This window comes from Engystomops pustulosus, chromosome 4, assembly GCF_040894005.1.
Source record: "Engystomops pustulosus chromosome 4, aEngPut4.maternal, whole genome shotgun sequence".
Classification (NCBI taxonomy): Eukaryota; Metazoa; Chordata; class Amphibia; order Anura; family Leptodactylidae; genus Engystomops; species Engystomops pustulosus.
Genome location: NC_092414.1, coordinates 65,624,143 through 65,644,520, shown reverse-complemented (window position 1 = coordinate 65,644,520; position 20,378 = coordinate 65,624,143). Strand labels below are relative to the sequence as shown.

At 41.8% G+C, this 20,378-nt stretch overlaps 1 protein-coding gene across 1 annotated transcript in view; it reads left to right on the top strand.

Moving 5' to 3' along the window:
- PRELID2 (PRELI domain containing 2) overlaps positions 1 to 14,595 on the top strand; it is a 55,614-nt gene extending 41,019 nt beyond the window's left edge. The window contains exons 5-6 of the mRNA XM_072146132.1: positions 2,985 to 3,090; positions 12,930 to 14,595. Coding sequence (XP_072002233.1) covers positions 2,985 to 3,090; positions 12,930 to 12,986 — 163 coding nt within the window. The 3' untranslated portion in view covers positions 12,987 to 14,595. The remainder of the gene's footprint in view (positions 1 to 2,984; positions 3,091 to 12,929) is intronic.
- Positions 14,596 to 20,378: the final 5,783 nt, after the last annotated feature.

Below are 20,378 nucleotides of genomic sequence, written 5' to 3'. Positions count from 1 at the left end.
AGTCTCACTACAAATTGCTCAGAATTGGCAAGTACATGCACTGCAGAAACTAAAGCCACCAGCAGATCAACCAGAAATCAAATATATAGAACGCTACTGTAGGCTTCAAGAAGCTGTTTGTATTCTCCTATGGCTATTTTCTAGCCAAGTATCAAAGGAAGCACACTACTATGCCAGATGAGATGACACTGAGTTATTGCCTAATAGAAATCCAACCCCTACTGAATTTTCCCACTTCAGCCTTTGCTATGGATATGTGCGCCACTAAGCGCAGAACACAGCGGTCGCAAGTCTCACTACAAATTGCTCAGAATTGGCAAGTACATGCACTGCAGAAACTAAAGCCACCAGCAGATCAACCAGAAATCAAATATATAGAACGCTACTGTAGGCTTCAAGAAGCTGTTTGTATTCTCCTATGGCTATTTTCTAGCCAAGTATCAAAGGAAGCACACTACTATGCCAGATGAGATGACACTGAGTTATTGCCTAATAGAAATCCAACCCCTACTGAATTTTGCCACTTCAGCCTTTGCTATGGATATGTGCGCCACTAAGCGCAGAACACAGCGGTCGCAAGTCTCACTACAAATTGCTCAGAATTGGCAAGTACATGCACTGCAGAAACTAAAGCCACCAGCAGATCAACCAGAAATCAAATATATAGAACGCTACTGTAGGCTTCAAGAAGCTGTTTGTATTCTCCTATGGCTATTTTCTAGCCAAGTATCAAAGGAAGCACACTACTATGCCAGATGAGATGACACTGAGTTATTGCCTAATAGAAATCCAACCCCTACTGAATTTTCCCACTTCGGTCTTTGCTATGGATATGTGTGCCACTAAGAGCTAAACACAACGGTAGCAAGTCCCCCTGCTAATTCCTCACAAAATGGTAAAAGATGCAAATTAAAATAAAAAAAGTAGAACGTTATTGTAGCCCTAAGAAGGGCTGTTGGGTTCTTTGAGAATCACTCCTGCCTAACAGTAAGCTAATAGAACACCCTAACGCTTTCCCTGACCAGCAGCAGCTCTCTCCCTAGCGGCATCCAGAGACAGAATGATCCGAGCAGCGCGGCCAGCGGCTAGTCTATCCCAGGGTCACCTGATCTGGCCAGCCAACCACTGCTATCGACGTGTAAGGGTACCACGTCATGCTGGGTGGAGTGCAGAGTCTCCTGGCTTGTGATTGGCTCTGTTTCTGGCCGCCAAAAAGCAAAACGGCGGGAGCTGCCATTTTCTCGAGCGGGCGAAGTATTCGTCCGAGTAACGAGCAGTTTCGAGTACCCTAATGCTCGACCGAGCATCAAGCTCGGACGAGCATGTTCGCTCATCTCTAGAGGCTTCACTTTATATATGATGAAAGAGGAGCAGATCCTTTAGGTAATTTACTAATATACATCTATTAATGTTCTGCCCCTCACACTGACACACATTACAAAAAACACCAGGTACAGTCGCCAAACCCTTTTAACATGTGTGGTAGGGCATAGGGATGTAATTTTGAAACTTTATTTACAGATCACATATAACGGTGATCCTATGGGACGTTGGTGTTATCAATGATCTGTATATACAGATTAGGCTATATTCACACTGCCGTTGCCCGCCTGTACTGTAGCGGGCAACGGCAGTGTACGGGGAGAGGAGGAGGAGGTGAGCGCAGCTCACCCCCGCCCCTCTCCATAGCAACCTATGGCGCACGGCGCCGTATTACGGGAGAAGATAGGACAGGTCCTATCTTTTTCCCGGGTACGGAACGGTACGGTGCCGCACGTGTGCTGCACCGTACCGCTCCCGTAGGGTGCCGTGCGCCCATAGAAGTGTATGGGGGACGTATATCGGCCGTATATACGTCTGCCGTATATACGTCCCCCATACGTTAGTGTGAATGTAGCCTTACAGAGAGGGTCCACGTTGCATCTTCTCTGCATTTCTATTACCCCCTGTGCTTCAGGAACCCATTCAAATCACGGTATCACCCTGCAGACAGTTTGATTTTTGACAATTGGATTTTCTAAATTTTGTGCTGTCATGGGAACAAGGATTATGAATAAAGCTTCATTACAGACACCTTACAGCTGATCATTGCAGCCTGAGACTAAAGTAATAGCATCCAGAGAGCTTCACGAGGGGTCACAATGGTCAGAGGTTAGTTCTTCAGAATAAACCCTAGGCTATTTCACTTTCATTATCACTAATTTATAATACAGTGTAAAATCCCACAATGCTTTGCATTTTAGATTAAGTGGCCTTAAAATGGTTTGAAAAACCTAATACATTAAAAAAAAAAAAACTGAAATAGATGGTTTTACATTTACACACTTGGCTTTGTTATCCCTTTTTAATAGCTGTGTATATTAGGACTTGAAAGGTATAATCCAAAAACCATTAAAGCCAGTACCAGAATATTAACTGTATTAAATTATCAGTGGTGGCCGGTTTAGCCAGGGAACAATTGCTCTCATTAGGATGCATTTGTAGCTATAAACGAAACAAATCTTACCGCTTATGGTTGTATTGTTAATCCCCCATGCTGTCTCAAATATTTTATGTATATACATATCTAAGAAGCTGTCTCCTCCCATGCACTTACAGTATATCTGTGCAACCTTTTACCATAACTAATGGATGTAGGGGAACGGTAAAGGGGGTTTTACAGGTCTCAACACAAATGGAAGGCAAGACAAAAAAAAAATCTCCTTTCATTTATCAGAATCTTGGGCATAAATTCTTCCTATCTTGGGCCACAATCCCTACATACCTTCTTCCCAGCTAATTTTAACTGTGTACTTGTCTTAAGGGGGCTGTGCCGCAACACTTCCTTTGTAGTACCAGGTCTGTGGAGGCCACTCATTGGCCAAAGCCTTGCTTTCTTAGGAATAAGTAATGGACAGTTGCAAGTAATGTTCTAAAAAGTCTTGCATGTAGCTACATGTTAACTATTCATTGTGCTAATTTTCTAAATTCATTTTCACATACAGGACGGAGTTTAGTCAAAAAGGGACCATAACAATCACCGGTGCTGGATACCTGAACTGTATCCTAGAAAGATTTGCTCAAACTTTTTTGAAACAAGGAGCTAGGAAGGTAATGACTATTGAATTTTACTTATTGTTAAATTGTTTTACATACAAAATTTTCTAAATGAATAGTGCAGATAATCAAAGTTTGTACTATACTTTATTAAACTGTTCCTGTGTCCCTTTTTTACTCTTCCTTCCTTATTTAAAGGGAACCTGTCATCAGGTTTTCACAGTTCGATCTAATAACACGTTTTCACAGAAATCTTTATACAGTGCCATATGCTTTGATGTATAAAAATCCACTTGGCTCCGCTTCTTCCTTCCTTCCCCTCTTCCTCAGGAACGAGAGATGTTGGCTTTGTGTGACTGGCTGAAGGCTATTCTTGAGGGAGGGGGAATGAGGGAGTTGAGAGAGATGTTGGCTGTCTGTGACTGAAGAGAAATATTCTCCCTCATGCTATATATGTTTGCCACAGAATTCTGGAGAAATAAAAACTCTAAAATTTCTTGCGCCACAGTTCTTAATGGTTTTAGACCATATATAGTACTTTTCCAACTTGAATCGAAAGGGGGCGTGGCCTTTGGAAAAGGAGTAGCTTAATAATGAAGACGTAAAGAACATTTACCACCAGGATGAAGGAATGTATGCAAATGAGCCTGAGGGACTCCAGCCTGGTGGTAGATGCCCTTTATTGATAAATCTGGCACAGCAGAAGACTGTAGTGTAGTGTCTAATGTGTGATACTTCGTTAAATCTCCCCCACTGTATTACATACATCCTTGGCAAGGAAAAATCAACAGCAGTCCAAAATGTTAAGGGGGTTCCTGAAGAAGAATGTTCTATAAATAGAGAATCGCATGTTTAGAGGTATAATGGGTGGGGAACCTTTAGACTATATCCTTTTTTTTTTTTTTCTTTTTTATGGCATAGTTTCAACAAGTTGCAGGGAACATTTTGGACAAGGTGAATGAATAATGTTATACATCTAGATTTTTCTTTGCTGACAGGTTTCGGAGCATCATTGTCATGTGAAGCAAGGAGCTCCTCCGGCGCAGTGGTCTGTAAAATCCAGCCACATCGCTGACGTTTTCTTTCCCCCTAACATTGGCTTCTTGAAGCCAACCAGTTTTTCCTTTAGTTTTACCACGTTGCTGGTCGAGGGCTTGTTTTTTTGCAGGGCAATTTATACTTTTTGGCGGTTTCCATGGATGGAAGAACCACCTCTAGTTCTGGCATTTTATTTTTCTTTTAACCCCTTACCGACATGTAACGTAATAGTACGTCACATGTCGGGTCCCGGTACATGGAGAGGGCTCGCGGACCGAGCCCTCTCCATAGCCGGTAAGTCTTTGCTGCATATTGCAGCAAAGGCTTACCGGTAACACCTGCGATCGGTGCCGGCACCGATCTCGGGTGTTTTACTGCTGATCGGCGCCTGCAAAGGTGCCAGTGGCTTAAAAAAGACGGCGGCGCACGGGCGCCGCCATCTTTCCGTGGATCGCCGCTTCCCGTGACGTCATCGGGAGCGGCGATCCGTCGCCATGGTAGCTTCGGGTCTCACGAAGACTCGAAGCTACTTCGGGTTAACCCATTCATTACAATGTGCTATCAGAACATTGTAATGTATGAGTAGTAAAATCCCCATAGTAGTATGGCAGTATATGATAGGATCGTACAGACACCCTAGGGTTAAAGTACCCTATGGAGTCTGAAAAATAGTAAAAATAAAAATAAAAAAAAAGTAAAATAATTATAATAAAAAAAACCTAAAAATTCAAATCACCCCCCTTTCCCTAGAACTGATATAAATATAAATAAACAGTAAAAATCATAAACACATTAGGTATGGACGCGTCCGAAAATGCCCGATCTATCAAAATATGATAACGGTTTTTCACTGCGTTTAACCCCGTAACGGAAAAACGCGCCCAAAGTCAAAAATGGCACTATTTTGCCATTTAAAAAAAAAATAATAATTCTATAAAAAGTGATCAAAAGGTCGTACAGTCCTAAAAATGATAACATTGTAAACGCCATCAAAATCCGCAAAAAACGGCACCACCCACAGCTCCATACACCAAAGTATGAAAAAGTTATTAGCGCCAGAAGATGGCAAAATCCCCCCCAAAATTTTGTACAGGAGGTTTTAATTTTTTTAAATGTATGAAAACATTATAAAACCTATACAAATTTGGTATCCACGTAATCGTACCGACCCAAAGAATAAAGTAGACATGTCATTTGGGGTGCACAGTGAAATCCGTAAAATCCAAGCCCACAAGAATATGGCACAAATGTGTTTTTTTTTTTTTTTTTTTTTTTACCAATTTCACTGCATTTGAAATTTTTTTCCCGCTTCCCAGTACAATTAATTTTCCATATTATATGGACTTGAGATCCCTCACAATAATGATAAATCTGGCACCGTACTTCACTGTACTGCTTGTATTATTGCTTTTCAGTGAATTAATGAATATCCTTTCACCTTATTAAAGGAGCCACGATAAAAGATGTCAGAGTAGAAAGAGTATATTGAAAACACGAGACCTGCAAACATTGTAGTGAATAGCACCGGCTACTTGTTCTGCCTCCACATGAATGGCATGGCTGTCAGTCATAGAAACCTTTTAAGCTTTATCTGCGAATGTGAGAAACCAAATGCTTTGGTAATATGTGGTATAGTTTCCTCCCTGTACTTCTAAGCATGACACTATATAAGCTGCGTAAATTAGACGCTTTAACTACACGAACTGCAGGGGGTATAAAGACATTGTACGCTATTGATAATGGGATGCCACACCTTACTGCAAGAGCATTGGTAATGGATCTCTTACATCTTTTACTGCTCATGGACTTAAGTGGTTTTAGAATTGCTGTGTTAACCTCAACACACACTATGGGGCACATTTACTTACCTGGTCCAATCGCGTTCCAGCGGCGGCTTCTCTGATGAGCGTTCGGGTCTTCCGGCGATTCGTGAAGGTCCTGCGCCCGTTGTCCACCAGGTGTAGCTGCTGCGCCGAAGTCCACCGAGGTGCCCCGGAGTTCGTCTTCATCGTGGTGCATGTGAGTATGGCCCGTGCGACCTTTTTTTTTTTTTTTTATTTATTTATTTTTTTATATGCGGCGGTTTTTCCGAATCCATCGGGTTACCATTCGGCCACGCCCCCCGATTTCCGTCGCGTGCATGCCAGCGCCGATGCGCCACAAAGCGATCGCGTGCGCCAAAATCCCGGGGGAATTCAGGGAAAATCGGCGCAAATCGGAAATATTCGGGTCACATGTCGGGAAAACGCGAATCGGGCCCTTAAAAAAGACGTTGGTTTATGACATACAGAGGGTCATTTACTGAGTTTCAAAGGAAAACTACCAGCAGAATTGTGCAATATAAACCAGCATCACTTACATGTTGCTCTTGGCCCCCTAGTTCTGCATCCGCTCCTTTTTCTTTTCTTTCTTTCTTTCTTCTTTTTTTTTTTTTTTTTTTTTTAGGCAAACATGGCTATAAAAAAAAGTTTTTTGTAATATTCGGGCTTTGTCATCTCACAATTATTCACGCACCCATCAGACCTTCCCGCCTCTTTCCTCCTCCGTTACCCGCGTCGGATGTGCACTGAACAGATGATCAGGGTCAGCCTATGAAGCACTACACAGAGCCCCCTGCACACTGCCGTACATTAGAATGGATTAGAAAGAAGGTGGCAGGCGAACCCCTTTTTTTTTTTTCCCTTCAGTTTTATTTTTTACTCCCCACCCTTTATGAGCCATAACTTTTTCTAGTTCTCGGTTAACACAAAAATACAGGCGGTCCCCTACTTAAGAACACCTGACTTACATACGACCCCTAGTTACAAACGGCCCTCTGGATGTTGGCAATTTACTGTACTTTAGTCTTAGGCTACAAAAAACAGCTGTAACAGTTACCACTGGTGTCTACAATGAAGCTTTAGTGTTAATCCTGGTTCTTATGACAACTCAACATTTTTAAAATTCAATTGTCACACAGACCAAAAAATATTTGGCTGGGGGTTACAATGATAAAGTATACAGTTCTGACTTACATGCAAACTCAACTTAAGCACAAACCTACAGTCCCTATCTTGTATGTAATCTGGGGACTGCCTGTAAAGGCTTGTTTTGTTTTTTTGTTTTTTTTGTTTTTTTTTTTTGTTTGTCTTAAGAACAAATTGTAGCACAATATAATGTCCTGTGCAATGTCCTGGGGAGCTGGAAAAAAATTAAAATGTAGCAAAGTAGATGTAAAAAAATGCTCTCGCCCATTTTTTAATAGCCATTGATTTCACAGTATGGGTCACCAGAAACGCCCCTTTTATTTGGAAAAATAAAGATTACATACTATATAGCACTGTTGCGTGTCTTTAAATATATTCTAATCTTTAATTAAAAAGTCTTTATATTTTCCAAAACCTATTAGTTATTTCCCCATACTTTCCTCATTTACATCTCTTTATACCAAAGTGTATTTTTTTTTCTTTTTTTGTTCTTTTTTACCGTTCTGAACACTTTTTATTCATGGTTGGCGAAATGGCTAAAAAAAAAAATGTTTTTGACGTGGTTCGACACATGATTATTTTTGGCTGTACTTTTTGAGAAGTTTTAATTTGCCCACCCCAATTTTTCCGCTTGCAGCCCAGTTCAGACCCACATTGTCATGGTCCAAATCTGCTTGTGTCACAATGTCTAGATCTAGCTCTCTCTTGCTCGGTATACATTTTAGTTGCATGTATTTGTAGGACAACTAATTGGCACCTTCCCCATGATAACATGAAAAGGTGTCGATTAGGACCACAGTGAAACAAAAGTGCTGTGGTTGGGTTTAAATGCCCAGTGCCTTATTCCTCTGATCTAAAGTGGAGGAGCTTAACAACTACTTAAAGTGTTTTGCCACAGGATAGGGCTTAACATGCTTATCAGTGGGTGTCTCAGTGATGGGACTCCCACAAATCAAGAAAACGAGGGGTCAGATGGCGTCCCTCATACCTCCGTCGTACCCCTCGTCGCTCCGTTAGAGTAATGGAGCAGACCGACGGAAATTGCTGTGCACAGTTCTTACCAATCTCAGTCACCGCCATAGAGGTTGATGGAGCTGAACGGTCATGCGCAGCCGTCTGTTCCTTTACTCTGACAGAATGATGAGGGGTCCAAAGGAGATACGTGTAATCTGTGGGGGTCTCATCAAGCCCGGATAAATGTTCCCCTTTTAAATGTATCTTCTGATAATAAAAAGAGAAATTGTGCAGTAATCTAATCTACTGGAAGTTTTCTTATTACTAACAAGAGTTTATGTCTATATCCTTGAACTTAAAATTTCATTTGATTTAATCATCCATGAGAGTTTGTTCAATGCAAAACTGTTATTTCTTTTTAGTGATGTGAAGTGTTTTGTTTTTTGTAGAAATGATCAATTTTGATATTAAGAGGGTTTTTCCTCTGCACTTGCTGATTAGCACAGACAGTTATTTTCTCTCTGTGGGCAGAGGGCATTCGCAGAGGTTCAGTAAAATAAAAGGACATCATTTATTACTATTATTCATGGCTTAAAGGGATTTTCAGTAATGTACAGGTGTGGTGGCAGCCTGCAGCTGGCTTTTATGTTGCCACAACAGGGAAAGAAATGACTAGAGAAGCTCTTTCTCTATTCCAGTTACAGAATTGGCCATGTAAGTCCTACCCATCTGTTTCTTCTTGCAGAGAGCCATGCCTATTAAGTAGGAGTTTCCCATAAATAGCATTGGTTCTCCATCTACAACAGTCATAAACAGGGGTCCAGATTCCCTTATAACAATGATGCCAAACCTTTTAGAGACCGTGCCCAAACGGACACCTAAAACCTGGCAGTGACTTCTCATATGTCTTCACAAGATGGCACCTCAGTGGCCAAGGTCATATCTATTGAAATCTATCTATTTCAAATTTTTAAAACAAACATTGCCCTCCGCATCCATCCCTTCCCTTGTCCGTGCCATATTCAGTTTGCATATATCCAGCCGCCAATAACATTACATCACATGCCCTTGGTATAGCATATCATGCTCCCTATCTCTTAGCTTTATCCTTCTGAGAAGGAAACCGTGATGTTTTGGACCCCTGAAGGGTACGCAAGGTCACCTAGTTATCCTAGGTGACGGAGAGGCACAGGAAGTGATTTAAAATTGACCACACAACTTTTGGATACGGCACAACAATAAATCACAGCCCTGAATGGCTATAAGATCCCTCTCAATAGCCTCTGTGAGACACAACCTTATCAACCCTGAGAAGCTGCCACCAGTTCTCCTTTAATGTAAACCCGGTCTGTAACTGGATTATATAGGGTGAGGAACGATCCCAGTAGCATGTATATGAGCGAGACTCTGATATTGGGATTCGTGAATCGAGATAAAAGAACACAGATTAGATTTTATATTAAATTGCGTTAAGGGGACACTAGACAAAACAATATATACAGTAGAGATATATACAGTTAGAGTGCAAAATACAAGGTAGCACTACAAGTAACAGCAGTTCAGTAAGTTCGTTACCTTGTGTGTGATGGGCCTAATTGAACCTGATAGTCCACACCTTAAGATCCTTCTCTGTTCTTGATTTAAAAATGGTTCCCAGACAAAAGACAATGACTTAGAGATGCCTGATTATATCAGATGCAGACACACCTCTGCCCACCCGACACAAGGAGTCCTGGGTCCCTCCTACCTCGTATTACAACCAGAGCTCTGGAGAAGCCATGGTTCTGGTATCATTGGATCCAGGTGAATCTCTGGATCGCATTGAATTGGACCACTGTGATCTCCTGAAGATAACAATCCAAAATTGTATTTGTTTTTGAGGTGAGAGGGACCATAACTCCATAACTTTCCCTATGCATCCTCAGACAATGCGGCTACAGAAATCCTTTGAAGCTCGGACACCTGTTGTGTTGGGTAATAGTAGCTCACTCCATTACGCTAATTAGGCAGAGGCTGGGGGTGAAGTGGGGAAGTTGAGTAGTATAAGGTCTTCCACCCCCAGGTCCTATTTATCACACCTTCATTAGATATCTTATACATAGGGGTTAGAAGGCTGGCACACAGCTATGCCACACTCCCTAGATGTTTTCAAATTACGCCATGGCTTTGCATTTCGGATAAACCCCTTTCTCCACCTTAAGAAGGACCCCCATCCTGTCCCAGATTTCCAGCACAGTTGGCAGGTCTGGGCTCAACCATCTCGGGGCTATCAATTTGCTAGCTGGATAAAGAGCTCTCTGCAGAGCTGTTTTAACCCATTCATTTTCTGGTAGCTCCTTTAGTTACCCCAAAAGACAGTGCATATAATTATTTGTACCTCGTTTATTCCCTCTATATATGCCAACACTCTGTTCCAGAATCACCCTAGAGATGCACAACCCCAAAATGTGAATATTATTTGCTGGGCCTAACCCATATCTAGGACAGGCATCATCTGATCAAACCCCAATATGATCCAAGAAGGAAGGTGTCCTGTACAGTCATGGCAAAAAGTTTTGAGAATGACACAAATATTATATTTTCACATGATCTGTTGCCCTCTGGTTTGTCAGATGTTTTTTATCACATACAGAAATACAAGTGCAATCCTATTATGAGTAACAAAAGCTTTTATTGACGGTTAGAATGAGTTATAGCAGCAAGTCAATATTTGCAGTGTTGACCCTTCTTCTTTGGGACCTCTGCAATTCTCCCTGGCAGCTCTCAATCACCTTCTGGACCAAATCCTGACTGATAGCCGTCCATTCTTGCACAATCAATGCTTGCATTTTGTCACAATTTGTTGGGGTTTGTTTGTCCACCCGTCTCTTGATAATTGATCACAAGTTTTCAAGGGGATTAAGATCTGGGGAGTTTCCAGGCCATGGACCTAAAATCTCTGTTTTGTTCCCTGAGCCATATAGTTATCACCTTTGCTTTATGGCAAGGTGCTCCATCATGCTGGAAAAGGCATTGTTGATCACCAAACTGCTCTTGGACGGTTGGGAGAAGTTGCTCTTGGAGGACATTCTGGTCCCATTCTTTATTCATGGATGTGTTTTTAAGAAAGACTGTGAGAGAGCCGATTCCCTTGGCTGAGAAGCCGCCCCACACATGAATGGTTGCAGGATGCGTTACAGGTGACATGAGACAAGACTGGTGGTATCGCTCACCTTGTCTTCTCCGAAAAAGCTGTTTTCCAGATGTTCCAAACAATAGGAAAGGGGATTCATCAGGGAAAATGACTTTACCCCAGTCCTCAGCAGTCCACTCCCTGTACCTTTTGCAGAATATCAGTCTGTCCCTGATGTTTTTTCTGGAGAGAAGTGGCTTCTTTGCTGCCCTCCTTGACACCAGGCCTTGCTCCAAGAGTCTCCGCAGTCTCACAGTGCGTGCAGATGCACTCACACCTGCCTGCTGCCATTCCTGAGCAAGCTCTGCACTGCTGGTAGCCTGATCCCCAAGCTGAAACACTTTTTAGAGATGGTCCTGGCACTTGCTGGTCCTTCTTGGGCGCCCTGGAGCCTTTTTGGCAACAATGGAACCTCTCTCCTTTAATTCCTTGATGATGCGATAGATTGGTGACTGAGGTGTAATCTTTCTAGCTGCGATACTCTTCCCTGTTAGGCCAGTTTTGTGCAGTGCAATGATGACTGCACGTGTTTCTTTAGAGATAAGCATGGTTAACAAGAGAAACAATGATGCCAAGCGCCAGCCTCCTTACTTAATCATGACAGATTGATCTCCAGCCCTGTCCTCATCAACACCCACACCTGTGTTACTGGAGCAATCACTGAAACGATGTTAGCTGCTCCTTTTAAGGCAGGCCTGCAATGAAGTTGAAATGTGTTTTGGGGGAAATTGTTAATTTTCTAGGTAAATATTGACTTTGCAATTAATTGCTGTTAAGCTGATCACTCTTTATAACATTCTGGAGTATATGCAAATTGCCATTATAAAACCTGATGCAGTAGACTTTGTAAAAATTAACATTTTTATCATTCTCAAAAACTTTTGCCCATAACTGTAGACCACGTGGAGTAAAAAGAATTGTGACACTTGCAGGGCCTTACTAGAGGACACCTTAGGGACCGAGGACAGAATGTACTCCCACTGCTCATCTGTTATTGGCCACACTCTTCCGTTTTTGTTTGGGTATCACTTCAAATATGCCATCTATAGATATAGATATATGGATATAGATCACTGATATTAACCCTTTTGTGTCCCCTTTCTGGGCTGTGAGGAAATTGACAAGGAACACTACACTTTGTTTGAGCATTGCATACATGCCTTATTTGTAGGAATGTTTTAAACTTAACTATGCGATAAACTGAACTCCTCCTGGAGAGTCCCAAAGTCCTTAAACGTTTCCTCATTATGGAGCTGATGAATGTATTTAATGTAGTTAAGTGAGCTGTTTAGTAGTTGCGCTTATACAGCATTAGGGTACATTCACACAGCCGTTGGTTTGCGATGATTTGCAACCATAACATGACCCACATATACTTCTGTGGCTCCTGGACGCGGCAAGGTGACACACGGTGCTTCACTGTGATGGAGTCGGTCGGCCGCAAAGTATAGGACTTGTCCATTACATTACTAAATTTGCCAGCGGCTGCATAAAGATGAGAAGAAGACTGCTGCTGCAGCTTTGGGGCAATGGGAATAAGTGAGCATCTTAGTACCCAATTCTGCTCCCCTGAGCAGGGCGGCATATAGGCGCAGGTAAAGGGAGTTGGATGGATAACACAAGGCTGGGTGCCGGATTTGGTCCTCAGACCCTGTGTTTGACAGCCATGCTTTAGGGACACATTGTGAACTTACCGTCATGTTGTATAATATGCATCTATGCACCATTTCCATTCTGTACTGACATAATTTACTGTTTTTCAGAGTATTGCAATCATGGAAAAGATCCTGGAGGAAAAATATGGCAGCCCTGTCTCCTAACCCCAACTCTTTCTGAATTGCATCATAACACGGAGAAGACCCTAAAGGCTTTATTTTTACTGTATTCCTCAAGGTTCAAATGCGTTTTTATTACTAAAGCACTCAAGGAATGATTGAAGCAGTCAGTTTGTTAAATTGGATCCATCACCTTTAACTTCAAAGCCACTTCTTTGTAAGAGTCTGCAAATAAGGATCCTGGGATGCAGTGGAAATCTAATTATGTTGAAATATATACTTCAATCTCTCCATGTGCTATGAGGGGAAAAAAAAAAGATGCATTTATGAATGAGCGGATTGATGTAAGAATGAAAGGCCTGCTTTACTGCCATTTATTTAGAGGTCTACGGCTGCTATCTTTCACATCTAAATACAGTGTATTGATGTTCCTGATGCCTGTCTTGCACATTGTGTCGGCCAGAGCTTGATCTCCTTGCTTGTTATGAATACGCATAGCATAGAACTTTTTCTACCACATGTAAATGTGGGCTTATGGAGATGGGCTGTAACCGTACATACAACATGGCTCTCCTACTGTCTGCCGTAATAGGAATGGATCATCTAGGACTGTGCACAGGTCTGACCTGCTCATGTGTTTACCCAGCAATTCACTGCTATGCAAATACATAAATCACCGCTATGACACAAATCAATATTTGAACAATGTGTGGAAAAACCTTATGGACCTCATATAGATGAAAGAAATTATTTTAATTATTTGATTAAAAAAATATATCACATCACGCCATGTTGAGAAAAAACAATGTGAAAAAAACTAACAGTATTTTGTTGCTTCTCATCAGATGCTGGGGAGATTTATCAGAAGTGTCTGAGGTTAAACTGTTTCAGTTGCCCATGGAAACCAATCAGCCACTCAGCTTTTATTTTATAATCCGCTGTGGGGAGTAAAGGCTGAGCTCTGATTGGTTTCCATGGGCAACTAGAACAGTTCTGCTTTCAGACACGCCTGATAAATCTCCCCCTAGCGTACGGAGGGTAAACTATAGTCTACGTCAGACTGCTTCCAAGTTTCTTGAATGGTTGCCATATTTCCCTTGTAACACAAGGGAGCAGTGTCGTGGACATCTTTCATTTCCAGAAAAGATTCCAGAATGTCCATATATATGTATGTGTGGTTATATTTGTCATCTTCCCCGGTCCTTATGTGAGTGGGGAAGTTTTAGACTTTTTTGTAATGTATTTTTGTTTTATGCTCACATACCAACCAAGAAGTTACATCTAGTGATTTAATCCAGTGATTATTAATTAATAAAAACATTTCAATGATAATTTTGCATAATTTTGTCCCATGTTGTAAAACCCATTCTAATATAGGAAGCAATTTTAATAGGAAGCAGATATTGTAAGGAGTAAGACGGATCACAAATTCCATAATTTTTTTTACTCCCATAATTTGTTTTAGAACGTGTAGAACATGCCAATGATTTTATTGAAATTTGCAATAAACCATGTTTTTATTTTATCTTGTGCCATAAAACTATGTAATGTTCAGCATCTCCTCATGTAAAGTATATTTTATTTCTCTCCTAAGTGACGGCATGAAGATGCATTTCAGACATTCAAACAACAATAAAAAGAATAGTAAATGGCAGAGTGTGAAATATTCATCTTGTCGTGGTTATGGGGGAAAGAACTCACAAGATGGTTAAACTGGAGAGGGAGCGTTCATTGGGGGAAGGGAATATTTTAATAAAATCTTGCACAAGTAAGGAAATGTAAAGTTGCCACAGTGGTACATATATAGGGGGAGATTTATCATCCTGGTGTTTCATCATCGGAGCCCTCAGGCTCCACAGGACGCATTGAGAAGCTCCTGCCTCTGGGTGTATTCTGTGGGCCGAGCTGCAAAGGTTTTATTCAGCAGCAGGTGATGACGTACTGTAAGGAGACGTACAACAGTGCTATTTATCTACAAACCATCAGGAAGGTGGGTAGTAGTGGTTTAGGATCTCACATTGCCCTATGACCACTGACCTGGGCTCAGAGTTACTGGTGCAGTAGCTGTGCTGTAATGAAGCGAGGGGAGCTACACCATCGCTTAGGAGCCAAGTGCACCTTAAAGACTGGTCATCAATAGCAGATCAGTGGGGGTCCAAATCCTGCAGTTTACACCATTCGCATTCAGGAGAATACTGAAGTATTGCAGTGTATTACAGAAACACTTTCCTCTAGCTGGACTAAAAGAAACTGAGAGAACCTGTCATCAGGTTTTTACCCCAATAAATTACTAGCCCCCTTAGGCAGAGTACAACATGTAGTTGGAAATGCAAGCTGCTGATATAGATCCAGTACCCACCTATTTAACCTCTTTGAGACGGACAGTCATTGATGCCTGAATGTCAGTGTCAATTTTTACACTTCTGTTATGTGCTTCTTTAAATGACAACGTCTTTGGAAAATCTTTCTATATCATACAATTTTAATTTAGTTTTTTCATAACGTGGGAATTTAGGATAGTTTCATTAATTACGTTTTTTTTTAATGAAATTAGCCGATAAATGACATAAATTAATGTGAAAAAATGAGCTTTGTCATTTTTCCATTTTTTTTTTATTATTTTTTTTTTTTTAAATAACTAGGAAAACTGAAAACTTTTAATAAGGGTACATTTACACAGCCGTAGCCCGTAGAGGAGAAGGTGATCTCTCCATAAAGAAAAGCTCTGCATGGCTCCACAAATGGGGAAAGATAGAACATGCTTGCATATACAACCCCCCCTTCCCAAACGGCCGTCTGAATGTACCCTTAAATGTTATAGATACCACATTATTCCATCCCCCTTTTTATAATTTAGATGCAGAGGGGACATGTACTTCTGCAAACTGTAACCTACCGTATATACTCGAGTATAAGCTGACCCGAGTATAAGCAGAGACCCCTAATTTTACCACAGAAAACCCATTGACTCGAGTATAAGCCGAGGGTGTAGTATACAGCCAGCCCCCGTGCAGCATATAGATAAAAAAAATAAACTTAATACTCACCCTCCGGTGTCCCCGATGTTCGTCACGGCTTCTTCACTCTTCTATCTTCTCTAGCCGGCAGAGTCGCACACTGTGTTGCAGCGCTGCATCATAGTGTGCGATGGCCGGCAGATCGCATGGACGCGACTCTGCCAGCTAGAGAAGATAGAAGACAGAAGAGTAGACATGGGGAGCCGCTGGGAGCTGTGAGGAACATCGGGGACACCAGAGGGTGAGTATTAAGTTTTGGTTTTTTGTTTTTTTATCATTGACTCGTGTATAAGCCGAGGTGAGGTTTTTCAGCACATTTTTTGTGCTGAAAAACTTGGCTTATACACGAGTATATATGGTAAATCTTTCCTGCAGCTTTTACATTCTAACTTCAGCTGAAGGGGGGGGGGTACATTTTAAACGCCTATATCTCCTGAACCCTGGTACCTAGAAACACAATTCTGATGTCATATTTAACAGGGGGAGCTCCTCTTTAAGTTTGATTTTTCACACAAACTGAGATATCCTCTGTTAAAGTTGGAAATCGAAAGCTATAATATAGAAGGCTGTATCTAATCTAATTTTTTTTACTGCAACTTTAAGAGTGGATAGCTCGGTTCTGTGAAGCATCTATAAACAGAACCTTAAGCTTGATGGCATCTGAATGCTGAGACTCTTATCTTTTATTATGGCTTTTTTTTTCTAGATACAATAGACCTGAAGATAGAGGCTTCTGAAGTGATTCTTATCTCTGCAACCAGTAATCTTGACTTATCTCATGTGAAAATGGGATGAGAAGTCATAATTGCCTGACTTTGGGAGAAATTTCTTTTTTTTTATAGTTAAATGTTTGAGATTTCACATAATAATGGAATTTAGAAAGGGCATTTTATACTCTGCCTGAGGGGGTTAGTAGTTAAGTGGGGTAAAATCTGGTTCCCTCTTGAGGATAAAGTATAAAACTGTAAAACCTTATAAACATATACTTTAGAATGAACCCAGTCTCTATCCTACATGGTGAATGCTAGAAGAAAAAAAAGGCTGTATAATCAAGTGGCTAATATCCTATTATTAAAATTACATTTGTGATATCTCGCAGAAATTTCCCCCATTCCACAGGCAAAAACACTATGTGTAAAGCTAGTATGCCCGGTAAGATGTCTGCTAGTCCTGATACCATGACTCTTCATCAGCCACAAGTACAAGCTACAAATCCCATGCAGTCTGAATACAATTCATTGCTTGTGGAGAGGGCAAGTTACGACTTCTTGAATGCAGTAAAATATGTGTTGTGGGGAAGAGGAGGATTTATTTCCCCCTTTCATCTGCCTTAACTCAAAGTATGATGTCTGACATGTCTGTATGCCCCACTACGGTCTAAAGCAATTCATCCAAAGAGACATGAATTGTAAATGATGTCATCTACATGGTGATTAATTAAATAGTACCGTATATACTCGTGTATAAGCTGAGTTTTTCAGCACAAAAAATGTGCGGAAAAACCTCACCTTGGCTTATATACGAGTCCAAAAAAAACCATGTACATAGTCGCCCTCCGGCGCCTGATGCTTGCAAGACTCCTCTTCGGTCTTCTTTCTGCTGTATTAGCCGGCAGAGGTGCGTCCATGTAGGTGGACGCGTCTCTGCCAGCTAATACAGCATAGAGATGGCATTGGGACCACCCGAAGGTGAGTAAGTAAGTTTGTTTTTGTTTTATTTTTTATGTGCTTGGCAAACTGCGGGCTGGCTATATACTGGGAGGCCGTGGCCAATGCATTTCCCACCTTCTGCTTATACTCAATAATAGTCAATAGGTTTTCCCAGTTTTGGTGGTAAAATTGTGAGTCTCGGCTTATACTTGGGTATATAAGGTATTTGTTACAGGTAATGAAAGAGGAATGAGTATGTCACAGCTCAGGTACATTTTGATTGGTCCTTACTGATTGCACTTTGTTTTATATATTCAGTAATTTGTTACATGAGATTTCTGCATGTTTGTTGTCTTTTCTTTTAATACTTTTAATAATTATGTATATGAAGGGATGTCTTACTTTTGGTCACCCTTACTTTTGGCCTAAAACACACAGAACAGGTAGTGGATTTTACTTACCATGTTCGTTCTATGAAACCTGGCCACTGCATGATCTGAGATTCACAGAGTAACTCTCAAATCTAGATTTATAATCTGAGAAGTTGTGGAGATGGAGTGAAGTACAGATGGTCCCCTACTTAAAGAGAACCCGTCATGCAAAATAACCCCCCTAAACTAAATATATTTTCATAAACTGCCATTAGAGAGCATTGTCTCTATCCCTTCATGGTCCCTCTACATGCCTGTAAACCTAAGCAATGAGGTCCTAAAGCTGTATGCAAATGACCTGTGAAATGTCCAATGAAGCATTAGCATATTCAAGCTGTCCACTCTATTCATGAGTGGGAGGTACAGCCACACCCCCAGTGCTTGACTGACAGCCTGTATAATGATGTGAGGCTGTATAATGATGTGCTTCCTGGTGCTGGTGGCCACGCCCCCTGCAGCCTGTGTGGAGAGATACAGCAGCTCCAGGCTGCAGCCATGTTATAGCAGAACATGTCAGATTCATGTGTAGCTGATGTCTGTGTCTCTGTGTATTAGGAGGATGCAGCATGTCAGCAGATGCAGCACAGATACCAGCAATACTTTACTATACATTACACACAGACATGAGCAGGGGGAGGAGAGGGGAGGGGTAACAGGGGTGACATCACTGCCTCTGACCATGTGACCAGCCTCATTTACATGATAAAAAATAGATGATTTTACAATGAATAATGTATGAAATAACTAGATAAAGGCTGGGATGGGATCCTTGTGAGCTGCTCCAACAGGTAGTAGTGACAGGACAAGAGACACAGACCTGATGACAGGTGTCCTTTAAGGACACCTGACTTACATGCTCTCTGGATACTTTACTTTAGTCTCAAACTGCAATGATCAGCTGTAATGGGTCTGTAATCAAGTTTTATTGATAATCCTTGGTCCCATTACAGCAAAAAATTTTGAAAATCCAATTGTCAGTGGGACAAAACAAATTGGTCTGGAGCTACAAATAACGATATATCAGTTTTGACTTGCTTACAAATTCAACTTAAGAAAAAAAACAAAGAACCTATGTTGTATATGATCCAGGGACTGCCTGTACTCTCCAAGTGTATCTTTATTGGTCACTTTATTACTTTTTTATAAAAATACATCCTGTATTACTGCTGTCTTATGAAAGTTGGGGGGAAAAGTCATCCTTAAAAGAGGACCTGTCAGCCTAAATTATGCCCTCATTCAAACATTCTCCTGTCTTCAGGAAAAGATTAGGAAAATGTACCTTGATTTTCTGACCTCTTACCAAATAAGAGGTCGGATCCACAGACCTGTGTGCCTGCGGTCAGGTATATTCATAAGGGGGCGTGCCGGCACTACTCTATGTATTGTAGCCAACCTCCTCTAGGTTCTAGTTCTCGCGCTCTTGCACCGGATGCCGGCGATGACGGCATCCTGTGCGCAAGCGCCATCTCCGGGGCCATGTCAGTCAATTAGGCCGGCAGCATCGCTTGTATTGCGCAGGGGAACTGCTGTACATGCACCGCCCAGAAGACACCAGAGACGCTGGCATCCAGGGCGCAAGCGCGAGAACCCGAACCCTGGGGATGATGGCTGCAATACATAGAGGAGTGCCGGCACGACCCCTTATGAATATACCCGACGCATTTGGTAAGAGGTAAGAAAATCGAGGTACATTTTCCTGAAGAAAGGAGGATAAATTTAACATCAATAGAAAGGGGCTGGGAGGGGATTAGGTGACTATGTTTGAATGGGGGCATAATTTAGTCTGACAGGTCCTCTTTAAAGTGGACTCTTACTGTTTTCTATGTGGTTCACCTAAGTTTTTATTTGCATGTTTGGGACATTTTAAAGGGAACCTACCACCACAAATCTACCTATAAAGGTAGATCGGGTGGTAGGTGGATCAATGGGACGTGAGGATAGCCCTTTTAAGGGCTAATCCTCACGTCCCCGCAATTTTTTGGTAACTTTTATCTAACGTTTATGCTAATTTTATTATGCGGCTACTGGGGCGTGGAGTAGCTGCATCTGAGGTTACACGAGGCGGCTACTCCACGCCCCGGTAGCCTCTTTTCTCCTCCTACTTACCATCTTCGGCGCGCAGCTGCTTGTAGCTGCGCGCCCTCGTCCGACGATCCTGTCTGCGCATGCACAGAACAGCAGGCCCGCGCCTGTGCAGCCCCGACTTCGGAGTAGTGACCGCGCAGGCGCGGGCCTGCTGTTCTGCGCATGCGCAGACTGCAGGATTGTCGGACGAGGGCGCGCAGCTACGAGTGGGTGTGGGTTTGGAAGGAGGGCGCGCAGCTACGAGTGGGTGTGGGT